Genomic DNA, 20291 nt, shown 5'->3' with positions numbered 1-20291 from the left:
CGATAGTTCTCATCAGTTCATTCAATAAGAGAAAATACCAACAATTATCGAAGGAAATTCATGGCAAGTAACAAATCCTTTAGCTTTTTCTGTGTGCATGTATAACCTATACAGGATTGATCGCTACACTCTATTACTACTTCGTTATCTCTTAGCTGCCTAGGTGTACTGTTAATTCTTCTCCGCAATTCAGTCCTATAGGGGCCTTGGTCTGGCAGTCTATGATATGTCAAGATTCTAATCTACGAAGTTTTTGTAGCCTGTCTCCTCCCCTGATGTTATCAGAAATTGCGTCCAGGCAATAGTATTGTAACAGACTTCTGTCGCTATTATGTTTGATGGAAAAGTGTCTTGCGACAGGATATGTGAAGTCTCTATTGGCTATGGCCCGCATATGCTCCAGGATACGCTATTTAACAGGGTTGATGGTACTGCCTATATATTTAAGCCCACATGGGCATTGAAGGCAGTAAACTGCAAATGGCGTGGTACAGGTTAGGAACTGGTTGATTTTCTTTTTCAATTTACACCCTGTGATCTCATATGAGTAAACCCTTTTGCTACTGGCGCAGGCCTTGCAGCGTCCGCAAGGGAAAAAGCCCTTCACATCTTTCAGCTTTCCTGTCTTCGTGGGAATGGGTGACATTCGACAGTAAATAACCAAGATAGGTCATTTCCTGTCGACAATACTGAAATTTGGACAAGGACACTTTATTACCATTAACAGCCAAGTGGTGCAACAGTTGAACAGTGGCTTCCTTACAACCATCTGCCGTATCAGATGCCACCAGAATATCATACACATATTGGACGAGAACATTACCTGGAGGGAGAACCAATTCATCCAATACTGCTTTTAGAGCCTGACTATAAATACTAGGGCTTTCAGTATAGCCTTGAGGTGCACGACAAAATCTAAAACTGCGGCCAGATAAGGAGAATCCAAAAATATGATGGCTGTCTGGATGTATGGGGATACTAAAGAAAGCGTTTTTAAAATCTATTACTGAAAAATACTGTGCGGTAGGGGGAATCATAGTAAAGATAGCAGTGATATCTGGGACCACAGGATATTGAGGAGTCTCTATTTTATTAACCTCTCTAAGGTCAATTACAAAACGATAAGTATCTTTATAATCAGTATCACCATCTAAAGGAGCTTTTTTCAAAATCGGTAGAATGGGGCTATTACAAATATTTGCTGCTGTTTCTTCTACAACTCCTTTCTTAATTAAATCACAAATGACATGCAATAAGGCCTGTTCACCTTCAGGCGAAATTCGATATTGGGGAATATGTGGTAGATGCGCATTTGGTTTTAGAGTTATGGACACAGGGGGTATTTTCAACAATCCAACATCAGTGTCCCCTTTCGCTCAAAGAGTGGGGGTATATCTGCAAACTCAGGAGGGAGAGGTGCATTTTTGACTAAACATTAAGATATACGTTCAATGGGAGGCTGCAATGTAAGATACACACCATCAGGAGAACAATAAATATGAGCATGCAACTTTTTCAATATATCCAAGCCTAGCAAATTTTCGCCACAAAAAGGGAAGTGGTTTTGAAACGGGGCTGACCATGGGGATTCCTGAAAATCCCACCGATACGTTATTTTGCTCAGACAGAGCAGCCCCTGGGACCAGTGTATGAGCAACAGAACTATTCATAGCTCCAGTATCCACCAAGAACTTCTCAGATGTCCCCATCAACTGCCCCTGGACGTAAGGCCCCTTCTGGTCAACTGGTACTGATATATGCTCTGTCCGTGGCTGTCTCATGCATAATTGTTTCCACCATAGCTGTCTTCTCGATAATCCTCATTATAGTACTGCCTTCCTTGAAAATCATCAAAATAGTTTTTCCCTGCCTCGTCGCTGGACCTGTCACCACGTCTCATACTACTTCGATCTGTACCTCCTCTTCCTCGTCCTCTATTGAAACCACCCCGTCCGTATAATATTGGACACTGGGCTCGCCAGTGTCCCTCCTGTCTGCAATTCGAGCACTGATCATACCTTACAGGGGGTCCCTGACCTCCACCTCCTTTCATCACTGCACCCCCGGGGGAAGGTACCTTCCTCCCCTTCTGGCGTTTTGCCCTCTGCTGACTTGCTGCAGCAGCACCCGGGTTTTCAACTCCTTAACCTTTTTATCCGATTTATCCTTACTCTCATTTTCTCGATGCTCATAAAACTGAGCCATGCTAAGGATAACGGAGGGGATCAAAGTGGTCCAAGTACTTTCAGCAGCCTGTAAACGTGTTTTTATTTCTGGTAACAAATTAGTGACAAATCTATTTACAAATAGCCGTATGCCACCTTCCGTGGACAAGTCAGATACATTTTCATCCTTCTTTTAGATACAGGCTGTTAGCTTATCCCAATCCACCTTTCGTGGGGGAATAAGGGTTTGCATATATGTAATAATTCGAGCGGGTATAGCGTCTTTAGGCTTATTGCTGGGCTTCCGATCATGGGGTACTGTGTCCCTACATCTAGGTATCTCCTATTCATGCGGTCTCGATAATTTATCAAAGTTTCGACATTCTAAAACACCTCATTGACCTGTAATTCAAACTTAAAAGCTCGATCCTTGATGTCACACAATATCTGAGGGGCCAGCCCTTCTTGAAAACATTGTTCCCATAAAGAAATCAGTCTTATTGCCATGTGTTCCAATGCTAGTTGTTGCGTAACTGGTTCAAAATCTTTCATAGTACACTAGATGTCTTCTAGAGTATAAATTGGATTCTGCATCCATTGGGACACCTGAACCACTACAGCCCGTCTTTCTTCATCCCCTAAGGATGATCGAGTAAAAACTCTTCGACCTTCCATCCCTCCCATAGGGCGTCATGGCGTATCATCTGAAGAGGCAGCGGTCATCTCTTTAGGGGTAACCGTCATTCCTCTAGCCGGGGGCGTTAAAAATACTGGGGACACAGGTAAGGCAGCCACCGTCCTTGGTAACAAAGTAATTAAATCTGAGGTAGTAGGACGGAGGGTAGGAGGGGCAGACAACGGGGCAGGAGGGTGCACAGCTGCTGGAGCGGTGGCAACCGCTGCCCCCGTCCTTCCTGTCCGGTCCACTGGGACCGCTGAGAATAAACCTTGGGGTGCATATGGTGGCGGAGGGCGAGTCTCTAATAGTTCCTCTATTTCATTTTCTGCTTCAGTTCGAGTTACATAACTTTTATCAGTCTGTAATCTAAACTCTCTATCTAATTGCTCGATATTCTTCTCTACTTTTTCTTTCTCATACGCCACTGCCTTTTGGGTTACAGTCTGTCCTGCCTTAATCTTTCCCAATTTCTCTTCTCGTATTCGCCGTCGCTTTGCCTCTTTTAACCATAAGGTTAAGGAGTCAAACATAGTCTGACGGCTCTTTCTCAAAAATAATTTGTTCTGTAAATAATTAATTTTCCTTTCATCAAAAGACCCTGTTAACGGCCACTGTAATTCTGCATTATCTTTAGTATATTTGTTTCACAGAGTATTAAACAAAATGGGAGAAATACCATGTTTAACATACATGTCAAAACTAGGACTGCTTTCCGGAGGAGCGGGCTGTCTTTCTTCCAGCCGCCCACTTTTCCGACGGCAGCACCCAAAACATAATTTACTAAAACAAGACATTTTTATGTATTCAACAGATCATATCATTCCGACCGCAGTTACACTCATAGACGCATCTGCTCACCACACACTCTTTCACTTTTTCAACCCACAACAAGTCAATGTATATACCATACTTAAAGTGCATAAATTTCGATCAATTAAAAAGTACTCCGGTCATGACTTTACAATTCCATACGACATGTCTCATACACGAACAGAGCCCGTCGATTCCTGTTCTGGAAATCGATCACCCTGGATTCCAGACTACCAAAAGAATTCACAAAAGAGACAGTCCAGAGACTGCCCTGGGATCATCAGACAGGCGCACCACGAACCCTCTTACAGACTATCCCCCAGTCCTGTGCTGGTTGGGCCAGGCGTTATGGGTGCCACCCCAGACCCTGCGCTTACCCAGTTGCTCCTGGGGGCCTTTCCGAAGAGGATCCGGCCGAGTGAGCACCCACCGTGCAACACTAAGGTGTCCGACGTTGTCCCAACTAATCACCAAACAAGTCTGTGGGGCATCTGCCCGTGCAGTCACACCTCTGCCACGTCAGACCCCCAGATTCCCTTGTGGTTCATTAACCACTACTCCATACGCAGTTAACTGTTCTTCTGAGGCACTTCTCAAAAAGTGCTCATTCCATACAATACAATTCACTCACCTGGTGCACTCCGGTCTAATTGAGCGTTCTCCACCGCCAACTTCTTTTATAGACCAACACGGTCAGCTGTTCCCGGGTTAAGCCCGAAGGACTCCGGCGAAGGGTTATTTAGCAGCTGGGAAGGTCACTGGGTCGAAGAGTGGAATTTTCCTTTTCTACCACAAACTGGTTTCTCAATTAGGATTCTTTTTCAGTCCACCCCCTCGTCCAGAACCCCTCCCCGTCCCTCTTCCCCTGTTTACAGGAGGGGACCACCCTATCGCGGAGTCCCGGCACAGTCGCCAACTGAAGTACCCAAAAAAATATACCATAGAGCTATATTTACCAATAGCCCATATACCTTATTTACCATACATAAATCAGTCGGCAATGGAAAAGGTTCAATCGTTTATTTTGCAAATCACCCTATATAGAGTAGCCTCCCTCTCGCCACAGCTCTCAAAGGTGTGCAGAGGAGACTGCTGGATCACATTCAAAACAGTGCATATATACTTTCGGCATACCCCATTGAAACCCCGTACATGGAAAAGTACCAGTAACTGAGAAACCAACAGGAAGACCCATATAAGGCACAATAGATTGATTCGAAACTTAGCTCAAGCTATTCCGGGGGTAGGTCAGTAAAGGTGCTTCCCTTTGGTTCTGGTGCATGGGAGTACAGTCATGGCGCCTGCAAGAATGTGCTCATCCTAGAAGAAAGACAGACGTGACCTTGAATTTCTTAAGTTGGAATCTATGCTCTGTTCATAGCCCGGGCCTCCCTTTCAGACTCTCTGCTCGACAGTATGTCACATGTCTTCCTTACTAACGAAAGAGGCCCAGGGAGACGAAACCAAGAGGCCATTTGTTCGGTTCAGGCCTAAGCTTTTGGTTATACATGGGTCAAGGGTATTTACAAGAGGTTTCTGTCAGGGTAGCAAATATATATATTGGATACATTATGACAACATTATATAGTATCGATTTTATATTTCTTCAAGTACACTGGTTTGGAACTCAAAAAAAATTGTTTCATGGGGATTGTATTATTATAAATTTTGCCCATCCTGATGTACTGCCTAATTTGTTGCCCAATCTTTATCCCCCCAACATAGGAACTCCCGGATAATCCCCCTAACACTGGAGTTCTTTTTTGATAATTTCACGCCCCAAAGGCCTAGATGAAGAGGGTCATTAACAAACAGCTTCGGCATGGAGGGGGGTGTGCAACTCCTGTAACATCAGGGGGTATTCCCCTGGGCAATAGATTTCAGCCTCTATCGTCTCTTGAGGAATGTGATTGACCATTAGCGGGTAGCATTTTTAAATCACTGTGCCCAAGTACGATTAAGTCCGGCATTCCACTTGCGATAAACACAGATCTAACATCCAAACTGCCGGTCTATGAGCAGGTGCCTAATTTGCAACCAAACTGTCCGCTGAGTTCTTCCAATAGAACTTCTACACAGGTCAAATTGTCCACTGAACCAGGCACCCCTGTCGTTTTTGCCATACCCGAATCCCCTTTGGTGATTGATGCACATGGGAGCGACAATAATACACATAACCCTAGAAAACTCTCTTTATTATAATGGAACATTGCAGGTCTGAACTACAGGGTGAACTCCCCCGATTGGCAACAGTTTGTAGAACCATATGATATATGTCTCTTTCAGGAGACGTGGTTATTTACTCCAATGTACCATCCAGGCTATCTAAACTTTTATATAGTGGCTATAAAGGGAAGCAAGGGTCGTCCCGGCAGGAGGACTCACTATTTGGGTACGCCAAGATCTTGGCTTTGAAATCCACCCTCTAGTTACCCAAAGTAATGATATTCTTGCGGTACGCCTTATTGTGAGCCCTCCAATTAAAATAGATATTTATAATGTTTATGTCAGGGGGCTGGTCGGGGGCAAAAGCTCAAATGTTTTAACTACCTTGGAGGAATTGCTCGATGGACATTCCCAGGACCCAATGGTTGTGATTGCCGGAGATTTCAACACAACCTTCGAACCATTGGGCCCCAGTGAAATTGACCTTGCAGGCGATAAGGATGAACGGTGGGGTATCCCTAGGCTGAACTTACCTCCGGTGAACAGATGGACGGATGCAGCCATACAATTAAAGGGGTTCTGCTTGGAGAAAGGGCTAAGGGCAGCAAATGAGCGTACACCCTCGGACCTTCATGGAGCCCATACCTTCAACAATGGCCAATCTAAAAGCAGAATAGACTATCTGTTTGTTAATCTCAAATTTTGGCATCTCCTAAAGGACATGTCCATAGAGGAGCATATGGAAAGCGACCACCACCCTCTATGCTCTACCTTTGAACTCCAGGGTCAGCTTAACGTGAGCTACCACGGAGAGAGACTAACTACTCTGGACTTGATTTGCTCAAATGATACACGGCATTTGAAATGGGCAAAACTTGTTGAGAGTCCTGAAACGTTGACTGCCATTAATAAGGATATAATCGACACCCTAGCCAGTCTCTAGGCTGGCTTGCAAAATAATCCCAATTTCTGAAAAAAAAATTACTGGCATCCATAACTCTTTTTTCCTAAGGTTACTCACTCCCTTAGGGCCCGATGTAGGTAGGCATTTTTACCGGTCGGTAACGGCCGAATTCGGCCGTTACCGACCGGTAAATGCCTTTTCCTATGTAGGAGGCATTTATTTACAGATTCGGTATTTTTACCGATTCTGTATTTACCGAATCGGTAAAATTACCGATTCGGTAAATACAGACTCGGTAAAAATACTGAATCTGTAAAGTCTAATGTAGGTAGCACTGTTGACAGTGCTAGAGGCCTCTAAGAATTCGTTATTTACCACCCAATACAATTGGGTGGTAAATAAGGAATTCCTGTGTACATGCACAGATGTGCATGTACACCTGTGCCATGTGGCACACATACATGCCCTAAGGGCATGTATGTGTGTCACATTGCACATAAGCCAAAAACAGGGGTGCTACAGGGTGTCAAAGTGACACCCTGTTCCCCCTGGCAGGATTCGGTATTTACCGATTCGGTAATTACCGAATCGGTATTTGCCATTGATTCCTATGGGCTTCAAGGCCCATAGGAATCAATTCTAATAAAAGAGAGAGGGACCCCACGACCAAAGGGATGGGTACCAAGAGGACTGTTTAGTCAAGCAAGAAATCCCTTTGAGACACCTTGTTAAAGTGACAATCGTTCAACAGACAATTTAAAACAGAAACACATAGACTGAAAAAATACTATACTTATGAGGCAAAACACAAATGAAATTATGAAAAGTCCTGGACAATTTATTATGCAATGCAATGTTTAAAAAAACAATAATTCAACAATAATTACAAAGAGGGGGAAGAACATTAAAAGTAAGGAAACAATTAATTGCTATTAGTAAAAAAGGAGGTAAAGACAGAAAATTAAATTCAGCAGAAATGTCAGAATTATTTTCTAATTAATTGAAACACAATCCTCCTTTTTGTTTATGCGACGCGTTTCGGTGGATCATATGATCAAACCACCTTCATCAGGATTACATGAAATGTCTTCCCAACAATTCTCAGAAGTTTGTATCAAAGCATAACCGCTAGGGGTAGGTACCTCCTATTTTAAAAAAACATCTCTCGTCCAGCGAGTTAAAAAAACTTCTCAGGACCTGCAATCTTGCTTAATGCTTAATGTCACAGTAAGGTGGGGTTAAACAGAGCAGTCTCTGCGGTACAGCTGCTGGGCACCAAAGTAGATATACGATTAAAATTTATATATTTATATATTGTTATGAAATCTTCAAGATGCACACGGTAGACATAAAAAGGCTTCGAAAACGACAGATGCAAAGGCAGGAATCTGCTGCTATACCACGATGGTTCCGTAATTCATGTACCTCGGATACCACCCAAAAAACCTGTAATATCAGCGTCCCGTGTGTCGACCTTCAGCCCACTGGCTTGAAAACTTTTCATAATTTCATTTGTGTTTTGCCTCATAAGTACAGTATTTTTTCAGTATATGTGTTTCTGTTTTAAATTGTCTGTTGAACGTTTGTCACTTTAACAAGGTGTCCCAAAGGGATTTTTTGCTTGACTAAACAGTCCCATAGGAATCATAGGTAATTACAGAATCGGTAAATAAGGAATCTTACCGATTCGGTAATCAATTAGGTAAAAATACCTACATCCCTATTGCCAGTCCTTAAATACCAAATCGGTATGATTCGGTATTTAAGAAGTGGTAATCCGGGATTACCTACAACGGGCCCTTTGTGAGGCGAATGCCTAGGCCAAAAATTACTGCCCAGACGCAGAACTCATGGTTTAATGAGGCTTGTAGAGTGGCACAAAATAGATTAGGGATGGAGCTTAAATCAAGTAATCCTGTGAGAGTCCGCGAGGCACAAAATAACTATGGGAGGACTCAGGTTTTGGCTAAAAAAAGAGTATGATGAGAATAGATGGCAGGACTTAAGAGTGGCATGCACAAATAGAGACTCTAAATTGTTCTGGAATCTCGCCAAATGGGGTAATGGGGGCCATCCGGAACGCCCTCACAATTATATCGATAAACATCAGTGGGTGGATTTCTTCAAACGTCAGTATGCCTGTAAGGACGATAATATGAGGGCACCAGAGTATTGTGTGTACACTCTTTTTAGAGATGCACCCTTTGTACCGGCGGATACAGAGAGAGCGTTGGGAGCTATAATGGGGGGTAGAGCTCCAGGCATTGACGGAATACCCGCTGACCTTTTTTTAAACAATAAATCTAACTGGGTTCAGTACATCACCGTTTTAGCTAATGCCATTGCTCAAGGTGCTTCAGTCCCAACATCATGGAAAGGGGCTGAAATTGTACCCATCTTTAAAAAAGGCGACAAGTCGAGACCAGAAAATTACAGGCCCATAAGTTTGATAGATTGCTTACAAAAAGTTGTGGGTCGCATTGTCTTGAATATTCTTCAGGAGTGGATGACGAACATGCAATTCTGTCACCCTTTCAGGTGGCCTTTCGGTCAATAACCAGCACAGTGAACCAGATCCTTCGTTTTATAGCACTATATTGGCTCACTGTGGTCTTGGGGAATGGTTCACTTTACGTGGCTTTTGTGGACCTTAGGTCAGCTTTTGACCTAGTTCCTTGCAGCAAATGATGGTCTGTACTATCTGAGCTGGGGATGGCACCTGAGTTATTAACATTAATCCTTTGCCTGCATGAGGACAACTGTGCCCACATAAGAAGGGGTGATCAGGGCAGTGTCACAGATTCATTCCCTGTGGCCCGTGGAGTCCGCCAAGGAAGCGTGTTAGCCCCAACACCATTCTCTCTTTACATTAATGGTATAGTGGACTCCTTTATGCATGTAGCCACTGATGCCCCAGCTGTGGCCGGTATCCGGACACCTATTTTACTATTTGCGGACGATTCGCTCATTTTATCTAAAACCCCCAGCGGCCTCCAACGTGCCCTGAAGTGTTTTAACGATTTCTGTACTTCTCGGGGATTGGAAATTAATAATAATAAAACAAAATGTATGTTCTTTAACCAGCATAGATCATTTAGGGGCGGTATAACAATTGATAACCTCCCCTTGGAACAGGTTAAGTCTTTTGTGTATTTGGGCATAACTTTGCAAAAAGATATGGGATGGAAGGGCCAAATGGATATGTCTGTTTTGAAATTTCGCCAAAACGCAGGGGCTATTTATACAAATCATAGGCTGTCACATACTAAACTTATAAGTCCGGTCATACAAATTTATGATTCGAATGTTTTGAGTTCTACGTTGTATGGGGCTGAGTTGCGGGGCTTTGAAAACCTTAGGGCGATTTCTGTTGCAGAAACAAAGTTTTTAAGGAAAATCATAGGAGTCCCACAAAGTACCCCCTCAGGCCCGTTGCTGTATGACCTTGGCAGGAAACCCGTAGCGGACCTGGCCAGACTTCGCTCCCTCTTATATTGGCGGAGGCTCTGGTCTGCAAAGGAATTAAAACACTATGCGTTAGGCATTATGGATGTTATTCTGGCAGATAGCCAACATGGAATCAAATGGCTTCGGGAAATCAAGTCCCTTCTTGAAATGATGGGCATGAGTGTATTATGGACAGACCCTGCCAATGCTCATTTTCCCTCTAAATAAGTTCTCAAGGCAAAATATTGTGAAATGGTGTTCTGCAACACACATCGCAGCCAATCTTCTTTATCTTTAACGGGTAAATTTATGGACTTCAAATCCTCTCCCTTCCTTGAGCAATACTGGGACACCACAACTAAACCCTGTGACCGGAAATTATATTTCCAGCTAAGGATAGGCACTCTGCCAATCAGATCATTTACTGCAAAGTGGGGTAAAGGCGAGAGCGACAATGCCCTTTTTGCATAGATCAAACCGAAACAGTACCCCATGTCCTAATAGTCTGCCCTGCATACTCTACTCCTCGGCGTGCATGGCTAAGTCCGATAGCTAAATCACTGGGCCTTAGAAACTGTGCTGAGGCAATGAGAGTACTTTGTTCCGATCCTGCACCACCAATTGCCATAGCAATGGCTAAATTTCTAAGCTGGTCATGGGGTATACGTATGCGCCACATTGGTGGAATCCAAAGTTGAGTAACACCTAAACTCCCCTGATTACAATAATAGTTTTAATTAATTATCTTTGTATTACATTTTGATTCTCTTTATTACCTTTTAATCAAATGGTCTAAATGTCCTTTCTTCTTTTTATTATATTTATACTGCATATTTTAATGTTCTGTAATTCATGGTTTTTAACACACTGGTTCTTTTTTTAAGCTGTTATATGTATGTGCTTTAAGACTTAATTGTCGTAATAAAGCTTTTGAATTTGGATTTGGAAAAGAAAATGTAGTATTTGCTTTCACTTTTTTTCCTGAAGACGTAGTTTAACCACAAAAGAGTTTCTAAACAAATAAAAAAAGATAACGATGGAGAAAAAAAACATTGGAAAACTACTGTATTGGCCCACAAGCTCTGGCACTAAAGTGCACTTCTCTTTAGATGGATATGCACTTGTGAGTGGGCAATTTGCCATCACTCAGAGTGCAAAGAGAGTCAGTGATTGAAGTGGGCTGACAATTTGACCCATAATGCATGCTGTGGTGGGCGGAACGCAACAAGAATGACAGTTGAACAGACTAATGAATGAAGCGGGCTGACCCAAAACCCCTTGTATTGTGTGTATTTTTAGCGTATGTGTTTTTCATCCATTATTTTTTTATTAGATGTGGAAAAGCTAAATCTGTCTCCATGGCAGACTTAAAAATGGACTTTAAAACTATGAAGATTAAATCAGACGAAATTCACTGGGTTTTCTGACAGGACAGTGCAGCCATAATGGTATTAGGGCAGGGGAAGGATCCATCACGTGTGGGCTATCTTGATCTAGTCAGTCATATTTGTGCCAACTTGGCATATTACTGACTGTTCTTCCAGCATCACCGTTTTAGGTCCATTGCAAAGAATTTTGAAGCCATTGGCAACAGTACATTTTGCTGAGCCACTTCCTATGTAATGGAGCTATTTTTGATGCTTGTGTGGACAATCTGTGCCTCATTGATGGAGCCACCCTGGGCAGCTACCAAGTGATATGTTAATTTGGCACAGAGTCTGCCCCCAATCTGCCCATAAATCCTCCCATATTTACTATGGATCATTATGTCAGAACCCTGTTCAGAGACCTACAGGGCAAGCAATAACTTCTGGGCTCAACCTTGGGGGTTGAAGCCTTTTACTGTCCAGAGGCCCAAACTACTATGGTCCTGAGTAGTGTGGCCAAGCACCACCATGTCCAGGACTTACCTCTCAGTGGTAGGTCAAGTTCAGCAGACAAAGGCTGTTCAGGATGATGTAGGTGCAACACATAAACAGGTCCACAACTCAAAGTAAAAAGAGTCACAACAATAAGGCGAGTGTCCAGTCCGAAACTTTTCTGCTGAAAAAAAGAGTATTTTGATGCAACACAAAAGCGTAGTATCAGCACACTAAAAGTACCTGCAAAGCCTCCTAAGTTCGGAGCGTCAACATTGTCCTGGGCGGAATCCCTGCTATAACAGACTGGACTGAGCATCTCACACTTCACTCACTGGTCTTGGCAGGCAGCAGACTCTAAGCACTCTCCTCCTCATAAGGTACGCTGGTCATTTGGTCAGGCAGTAGACTGGTGTTTCAGGCGCAGGGCAAGTGGTCTTGACGTCTTGGGGGATGACCCCTCACCTAGCAGGGATACTGACTGATGTTGGTCCCCAGCCCTGGTTGCAGCAGCACAACGTTTTGGCGATCTTCTGTCACCTGACCAGGCGGTGCTGTTCAACCAAGTATGGGACTCATTCTTCCACCTTTACAGTCCAAATCCTGACACATACGTGATTTAGTGCCTGGCCTTTGACATTGGTTTTGGGGCTGTCAGTTTCTTTGAAGTGCTCTTCTCCTCTACACTGCCCTTTGTCGAAGTGAAACTCGGCCACAGCAAGCGTGGCTCTAATTCCAGTTGACTCTCAACATAGGCCCAGGGAGTAACTGAGGAGCACATCTACTGTCAGCCTCCATTGAAAGATGCCTCATAAAGTTTCAAAGGCCCTACCCTTCTTCTCTTTCAAATTCCCTGGTAGCAAGTCATCAGTCCCATCATCTCCCTGCCAATGAGCCCCCGCCCCAATGACAGGTATTTCTTCCTGAAATCAAAGAGACCTTTGATGTGCACTGAGGAGACCCTGCTCCTCTCCCTTTAGAATGTGCACCCAACCCCAACCCTCATGAATGTTAGCAATGCCCATCTCCTGCCTGGGGATTGCAGTCCTCACCTCTTCAGCCACTGTGCTTTCAATATGCAACCCAAAAGCTCCATGTTCTGTACCACACCTCGGCACATACTTGCGCTCCTACATGCATATGCAAGTATCACATGCTGTCCGGCCTACACACAATCTATGTAGGCCAAGGGTGAGTTAAGTACACAGTCACACAGCTTTACCCACGTGGGGCAGTAGGCTGGTCTCCAGTGACAGGTTTAAAAGGGCCTGTTTACATTACTGATTATACTTGTATAAAAAAGGGATGCTGCCACCTCTGGGCTTGTGCCACTTAACTTGAGGTGGGCAGTAATCCTCTAACTTCACAAGACCAGCGCTTGGTGCACCCATTCTGCTCCAGCCATACCACATTACTGTGAGATAGGGCTGGTCATGGTGCACACACATATCTGTGATCACTCATGACCAAATATCATTACCAGATAACCATGCTGCTTGGGCACTCAGGGAGGGAATGCATCATCATGCAAGGAACATTTTCCATCCCAACACAGTATACTTTTTTGGTTAAAGATTTGTATAGTGTGAACTCGACCAGAAGGTATTGGGGCGCTTTACATGAGCACCAGTTATGTTACACAAGGACACATTAATTTTTTTGGTAGGCATGGGGAGAATAAGTGATTTCTCCAGAATCATGGGATGTGAAGTCGACCCCGCGGCTCGAACCTTGGTTTTCCGGCTCCAAAGTCGGCAGTCTAACCGTGAGACCACATCCTCTCCCCAAACATCACTTTTACCATCACTGGTCTCTGCCCCACTAAAGATCTACTAAAATCACTTGTGATGAATAATCTCAAGTGCTCAACAAAGATGGTGGAAAACATACTAAATGGATGCTCATGTATTGTACTACAGAGTACCACTTTGTGCCTGTACAGGGTCATCAAAAGTGGCGCTAACTGGTTTAAGGTGTTAATATGGGATTGGCTTTCAAGCGCAAAGCTATTTGTGTTGGAAAGTAACCTTAAACAATCAAGGATGAGCTATGCACTGCTCTGCTCTACTTTGTGTCAAGTGGGCATCCCATGGATGGCACATGGGCTTTCCCATGGAACCACCCATGTTTTTCTCCTGAAAGCCATATCTACTGTCATATGTAGACAGGGTTTTACGCCAAAAATATATGTCTCCTCAAGGAAGGCATAAAGTTGGAGAAACTTTTTCTTTTTTCTGACTTTGCATGTGGCTGTACTGTACGACCTAATACAAAATTGGATAAGCTTCAAACAAATGGATAAGCATGTTTTATTTGTACTGGAAGGTAAAGTAAAAAACCTATGGTAGGAGTCACATAAGCACATTGAACTATGGTTAAGGGTGTATGTGTGGCACAAGGCAGCTTAAAGTGTGCCAGCACAGGAGAGGGAGCAGCAGTGCCAGATCTCACTGTCCTGCTCTTTCCCTCTCATACAAAGCTGTGCAGCCACTTTGTGTTGCGTGAATTTTAGTCAATTGCCCGCGGCTCCCATAAAAAAAGTCCCTGAATGGATTATAAGACTGCGTTGCTGTCAGACCTTGTCCTTTAATGCCTCGCCTGTTTTCTCCTAGGATGCTCGTATCTACGAAGAGTGGAAGTGGTTCCAGTGCTCCACGCTCCTGGAAGTGCTCGAGGAGTTCCCGTCTGTCTCCATCCCATCCTCCTTCCTCCTTACACAGCTTCCATTGCTGTCACCTCGCTATTACTCCATCAGCTCCTCCCTGGACGTGCACCCCAATGAAATCCACCTCACTGTGGCCGTAGTTGCTTTCCAGAGTCAAGGTGAGTGAGGCTTCGTGTCTGATGAGCCTGGGTGTTATTCTCGCATTGGAAGTTCACTTGTGGGCAATCAGTCTGGGCACAAATGGGGAACTGGTTAGAGAGCGCCCAACTAACTGGTGATAAGATTGATTGGATTAGTTTATGTAGTGCTTCCTACAGCACTTATATATGGCTGTTCCCATATGAGGTGACATGGTGAGCCAAAAAACAATGGACTGGATTGAAGCACAGAGTAATTATCATGGTCAGAGATTCATTTGTGGGGCCCACCGATCACTTTTCGTCTGTCTTTGCTCGTCTAAGGTCATGATAGAGAGTTACTGATCAGGAGTAATTTGAGTGCAGTGTTGGCATGAATTTCTTCATTCATACGTTTTTCTACTCCCTTGGCACCATCATCCTTTGCCTGCAATGTTCACCATTTTCCATATTTTACCCCGCAAACCAAGAGTTAAACGCAACACAAGTGTAACATACCCCTCTGTAGGAAGTCTTGCAGGACAACATTGACATGTAGGAGCGTCGACTATGAGCGCTGCCTATACCCACTGAGTGGACTTAAGCACTCTGCTGGGAAGTAGGCGGCCACCTCCTTCTGGGTCATTATGGATACTGTGTCCAGCCCTAACCTTTCTTGTGATCACCAAAGGCATTCTGGGCGTTTTTACCCTTCCTTTGCTTCTCCTGCCCTGATTCTGCTAACAATGATTTGTAGAAGAAAAAGACAGGAATGGAGGTCGTTTGTGTGATGACCTGGAGTGAGGCGTTCACCATGCTGGGAAGAGTGACATGACAATCATGATACAGTAGAACTCTGAAGTCCAAAACGCTGAATCACGTTTCTTGGAGGAGCAGCACCTCACAAGCACCTTACATTGCACATGCGTCATGAAGCGGTTCTCTAACAGTGCGTGCTAATAAAAAAAGCTCACTATGTACAGTGAGGCAGACGCTGAGTAGTGAGTGGCCAGTATGGTGTCCCAGTCTGGCTAAACATGTGCTGCGCTGAGGCTAGGCCACTGACGCATATAGTCGCTCCAATAACAGGAGTACACACACATGTTCTGATATGTGCGCGCCAAGACCCCGAGCAGTCTATCGCTCCTTTATTTATGCCTTCGGGCGAGCCCGCCCTCAGGGTGCGTGCCTGTGTGTTACAATGTATAGTGCGGGCCAGGTGGCACCGTCACTACATCCCTACAATCTTTTAGATGCTAAGACATTACAATGTGTAGTATTCAGTCTTTAGACATGCAGCACGCAAAGTCTCTAAGTCATTGGCTGGGAGCAGGCTTCGACCGAAGACCATACCTCTGGGAGTTGTTCTCCACCCCTGTCCCTCCAGAGTCATCTTCCTATGATGGTGAGCTTGCACTTGTGTTTATCTATTCTACACCAGCCGGTGATTCTCATTCTGGACGCAATGGTGCTGTTGCCTGACTGCTACGTGGGGTGCTCTGTGGCACCATTTCTTCTCCCCATTCTTCTACTCCAGTCTCTTAACCTGTTGCTGTGAGTCTGGCTCCACCTTCTTAACCGATGATACTTTCCTCGTGACCACTCGGGTCCTGTGCTTGGCCAACACCATGGTTCTTTGCACATTGATAACCCCCCACACCTCTGGACGGGGTGCGATACTTCCATCCTGGGTATCGTCCTTCACGATGACCCGGTCCCCAACTTGAATGTCCATTGTGTACAACCGGCGTGCTTGGCTTGACTTGTCGTTGGTGGCTCGTCTTCTGGCTTGTGCAGTGGCTTGATCCAGCACAGGTGGACTCCAGGATGGGTCAGCAGGAATGTTGTCCCCGAGGCACTATTCTCTCTGTGTTCCGTTCCTTTTTTCCCGCACCAACGCCTTGATGCCCTTGGGCTAAGTTTGCGCTTGACAAGATTACATTCATTCATTCATTCATTCACTTTCCAGAACAGCAGATGCGCCGGGACACACAGTGTTGTACAGTGCGGTGTCTGGAGGTACGCATCTAAGAATTGCTGGAGGCAGTGTTCGAAATCATCGCCCTTTTCAACGCCAATTCTAAGAACCCTGTTCAGAGTCCGCATGAAGCGTTCAACCTCCCCATTTGCCTGCGACCACTCTGCCGTGATCTTGCGGTGTTGAATGGTGCGGGATGCCAGGTACTCCTGGAACTCTCTCCCTTGGAAGGGTGGCCCATTATCTGACTTGATTTCTTCCGGAAGTCCCATCCTCGCGAAGACGCGGTCGAGCGTGGCTTTGACCTGTGGAAAAGCTGTTGATGACACCACCTCTACCATGGGGAATTTTGAGTGGGAGTCACTGAGGACCAGGGTGCTCCACCTGTCTGGGAATGACCAAAAGTCAATGCTGACTTGAGTCCACGGCTCAGGACATGGCACTTCAGTGATGACCAGATGTGGTGTTGGGTTACTTCCGGTGATGTTGCACGAGTGGCATGTGTGGAGGGCTTCCTCGACCATAGTGTCCATGCCGGGGAAGCATACCTTACTTCTGAGACAGGCTTTAGTTTTAGCTATCCCTTGATGCCCTTGATGCACCAGGCAGACCACTCTCTCTTGAAGGCTCCTAGGGATTACCAGGGTGGTGCTGCGCAGGACAATCCCATGAAGTCCTTCGCTGAGTTCGCTTTGGGCCCTCCATAGCTGTTGACGGAACAGTCTTTCCTCCTCTGTCAAGGCATGTACTCCCTTGAGAAAGGGATGCCAGCTTCGGTCCACCAACGTCGCTTTGACCTTGGCCAGACTTTCATCGGACTCGATGGCTCTTCCGATGTCGTCAAGCATGAGCGCATTTGGGCAGGTCTCCTGAGAGATCATTTGGACAAACTCCTCCATGTTGTCCTCATCTGCCAGGCGTCCAGGTAGAGCAGACGTGGCAAGGTGACATGACAGAAAGTCAGATGGGTTGTTGATCCCGGGCCAAAAGATCACTTTATGATGGTAGGCTTGCAGTTGAACTGCCCATCTCTTGAGTCTTTGGGGAGCCAATCTGGAAGTGCCTACAAAAAGGGGAACGAGAGGCTTGTGATCTGTGACCGTGCGAAATTCCTGCCTGTAGAGACAGAGGTGAAAATGTTGGCTTGCCCATTTGATGGCCAGGGTTTCATGCTCTATCTGGGCATACGGCATCTCTGTTCCTGTTAATGCTCTGCGAGCATAAGAGGTTGGGACCCATTCCTTCTCTTCTGTTTCTTGCATGAGAGCAACTCCTAGCCCCACGGGGCTTGCATCCACCACCATTTCTGTGCGTCTGTTGGGTAAAAGTATGCCATGACTTTGTTTTTGATGAGGGCCTTCTTCACAGCACAGAATGCTGTGTCTTCCTTCGCGATCCACGCCCACTGTTGACCTGTCATCGAAAGTTGCGGACAGGTTCTGAGAGGGATGCCAGATTCGGAATGAATTGACCGCAATATCCGGCCATGCCGAGGAAGCTGCAGACTTCCGTGGGGGACGTAGATCTCGGAGCAGTGTGTATGGCCTCTGCCTTCTTCGGATCAACTTGTAGGCCATATCTAGAGAAGATGTAACTGAAGAATTCCACTGACTCTTGGTAGAACGAGCACTTGGCTCGGTGGAGGGTAAGCCCACTTTCCACTAGTCATTGAAGGGTGTTTTTGAGGTGCACGTAGTTTCCTCTAGTGTCCTTGAGAAGACTAGGATATCATCCATCAGGCTGATAACGCCTTGCAATCCGGTGAGTGTCTCCCTTATCGCGTTCTGAAACACTTCCGCTATGGAGGACTCTGCGAAGTAACCCCACATGGGTGGAGAATGTTAGGATATTCCTTTTATCTGGATGAAGCTCCAGTTGGTGATAACCGGCGTTGAGGTCGAGTTTTGTAAACCACTTGGCCCCGTTGAGGTCTGCCATGATGTCATCCATGGTGGGCATGAGATGTCTTTCCCACTTCACAGCTTTGTTCTGAAGGCGCATGTCGACACATAGCCGAATGGCTCCAGGCTGCTTTGGCTTGGGGGCAACGACCAAAGGCAATACCCACAGGGCGGGGCCTGACACCTTCTCAATTACACCCAACTGTTCCAACTTTCATAACAGATCCCCTCCACTTGAGGGCACTTGAGAGCATAGATTGAAAGGTACCCTCCTGTGCCTCAGGGATGTGGGCTTGACCGTTGGATCAATGTGGAGTTTGAATAGCTTTGAATAGCTTTCCTTTCAGGCACCCCAGCCCCTCGAATAAGATGGGAAAGTCTCTGAGGATGTCTAGGGCATGCAGGTCATGCACCTGGTTGGCGAAAAAGTCCAGCTCCAGGTCTTCCGCCGCGTGGCAGCTGAAGAGCATCCCTTGCTTTCCTTCGGTAACGTGAAACCGTGTGTGGAGGCGGTGCCGTTCACTGGCAACTTCAACCTCCATGACTCCTCGTAGGGGAAGTGGCTCTGTCCCACTGTAGGTGTATATCTTTACCCTGGAGGGTGCGAGCGGGGTCGCGGTGTTAGCTGCTCACATTGATCGTGTCCATCAAGTTCACTGATGCCCCTATGTCTATGAGCGCCTTTATTGAGGAGCCTGCACTGTGATGGTGCACATGGGTGGAGGTCAACGCCTCGAACCTTCTCAACTCACAAACAACACTATGAAGACGCCGTCGCCATCCGCGTCTAAGCCAAAAACTGGCGGGGTGGCAACCACTTGTTCCAACAGGTCTTCCCGCATCAGTTGTCTAACTGCCATTGTCGGTCCACGCTGCCCCGTAGTGTTTGTCGTCGCTCTTCTTCCTCGACACACCTTCGCGAAGTAATTGAGCTTTCCGCATTGGGAGCAGGTCTTCCCCCTTGCGAGGCATCGACCAGCCGGCGGATGATCCAAACTGCAGTTACCACATGCGCTCTTCTGTGGCGACTTTCTGGACTCTCGTGGTGTCGCTGGTTATCTCTGAATAGCGTCCACACTCCTCTTTTATCACTGGAGGGCGGGAGGTCCCTGATTGCATTGTGGGCTGGTTAAGAGCTGCCTCCATCTCTTGGGACCTGGCGAGCAGTAGGATCTCATCCAGAGAGATGCCTGGTTGCCTGAGTATCAGGCGGCGCAGAGGCACCGAGCGGCACCCTTATATGACTTGTGGCAGATTTCTTCCCTCTGGTCATACAGCGTGCAGGAGCCCGCCAGCTTCCTCAGATGGGCATAGAAAACGTCTATTGTCTCGGCCTCCCCTTGTCTTGCTTGGCAGAGCTTGAGTCGTTTGAAATAGGGGTTTATTTGCGGGTCAAAGTGCTTGTTTAAAGCTGCCACCGCCTCGTCATAGTTGTCATCTGCCTCTGTTTTAGGCAGTGTCTCGAACAAATCATACAGCTCTCCCCCTCCGTAACACATGAGGAGCGACCTTTTCACCTTCCTGTCTGTCTCTCTCATGCCCACCAAGTAGTGATCTAGGAGGCCGATCCAAGATTACCATTGTGCCGCCGCAGTGGCCGG

At 45.9% G+C, this 20291-nt stretch overlaps 1 protein-coding gene across 3 annotated transcripts in view; it reads left to right on the top strand.

Annotated features, from left to right (window-relative positions):
- NOS3 (nitric oxide synthase 3) overlaps positions 1–20291 on the top strand; it is a 1079476-nt gene that overhangs the window by 895957 nt on the left and 163228 nt on the right. For all 3 annotated transcript variants that reach the window (XM_086940927.1, XM_086940926.1, XM_086940928.1), the window contains one exon: positions 14643–14853. In XM_086940927.1, the coding sequence (XP_086797053.1) occupies positions 14643–14853 (211 nt within the window). The remainder of the gene's footprint in view (positions 1–14642; positions 14854–20291) is intronic.

The sequence above is a fragment of the Lissotriton vulgaris genome, chromosome 10, assembly GCF_964263255.1.
Source record: "Lissotriton vulgaris chromosome 10, aLisVul1.2, whole genome shotgun sequence".
Lineage (NCBI taxonomy): Eukaryota > Metazoa > Chordata > Amphibia > Caudata > Salamandridae > Lissotriton > Lissotriton vulgaris.
Note: the sequence above shows the minus strand (reverse complement) of the source record. Positions and strands in the feature narration are given on the sequence as shown.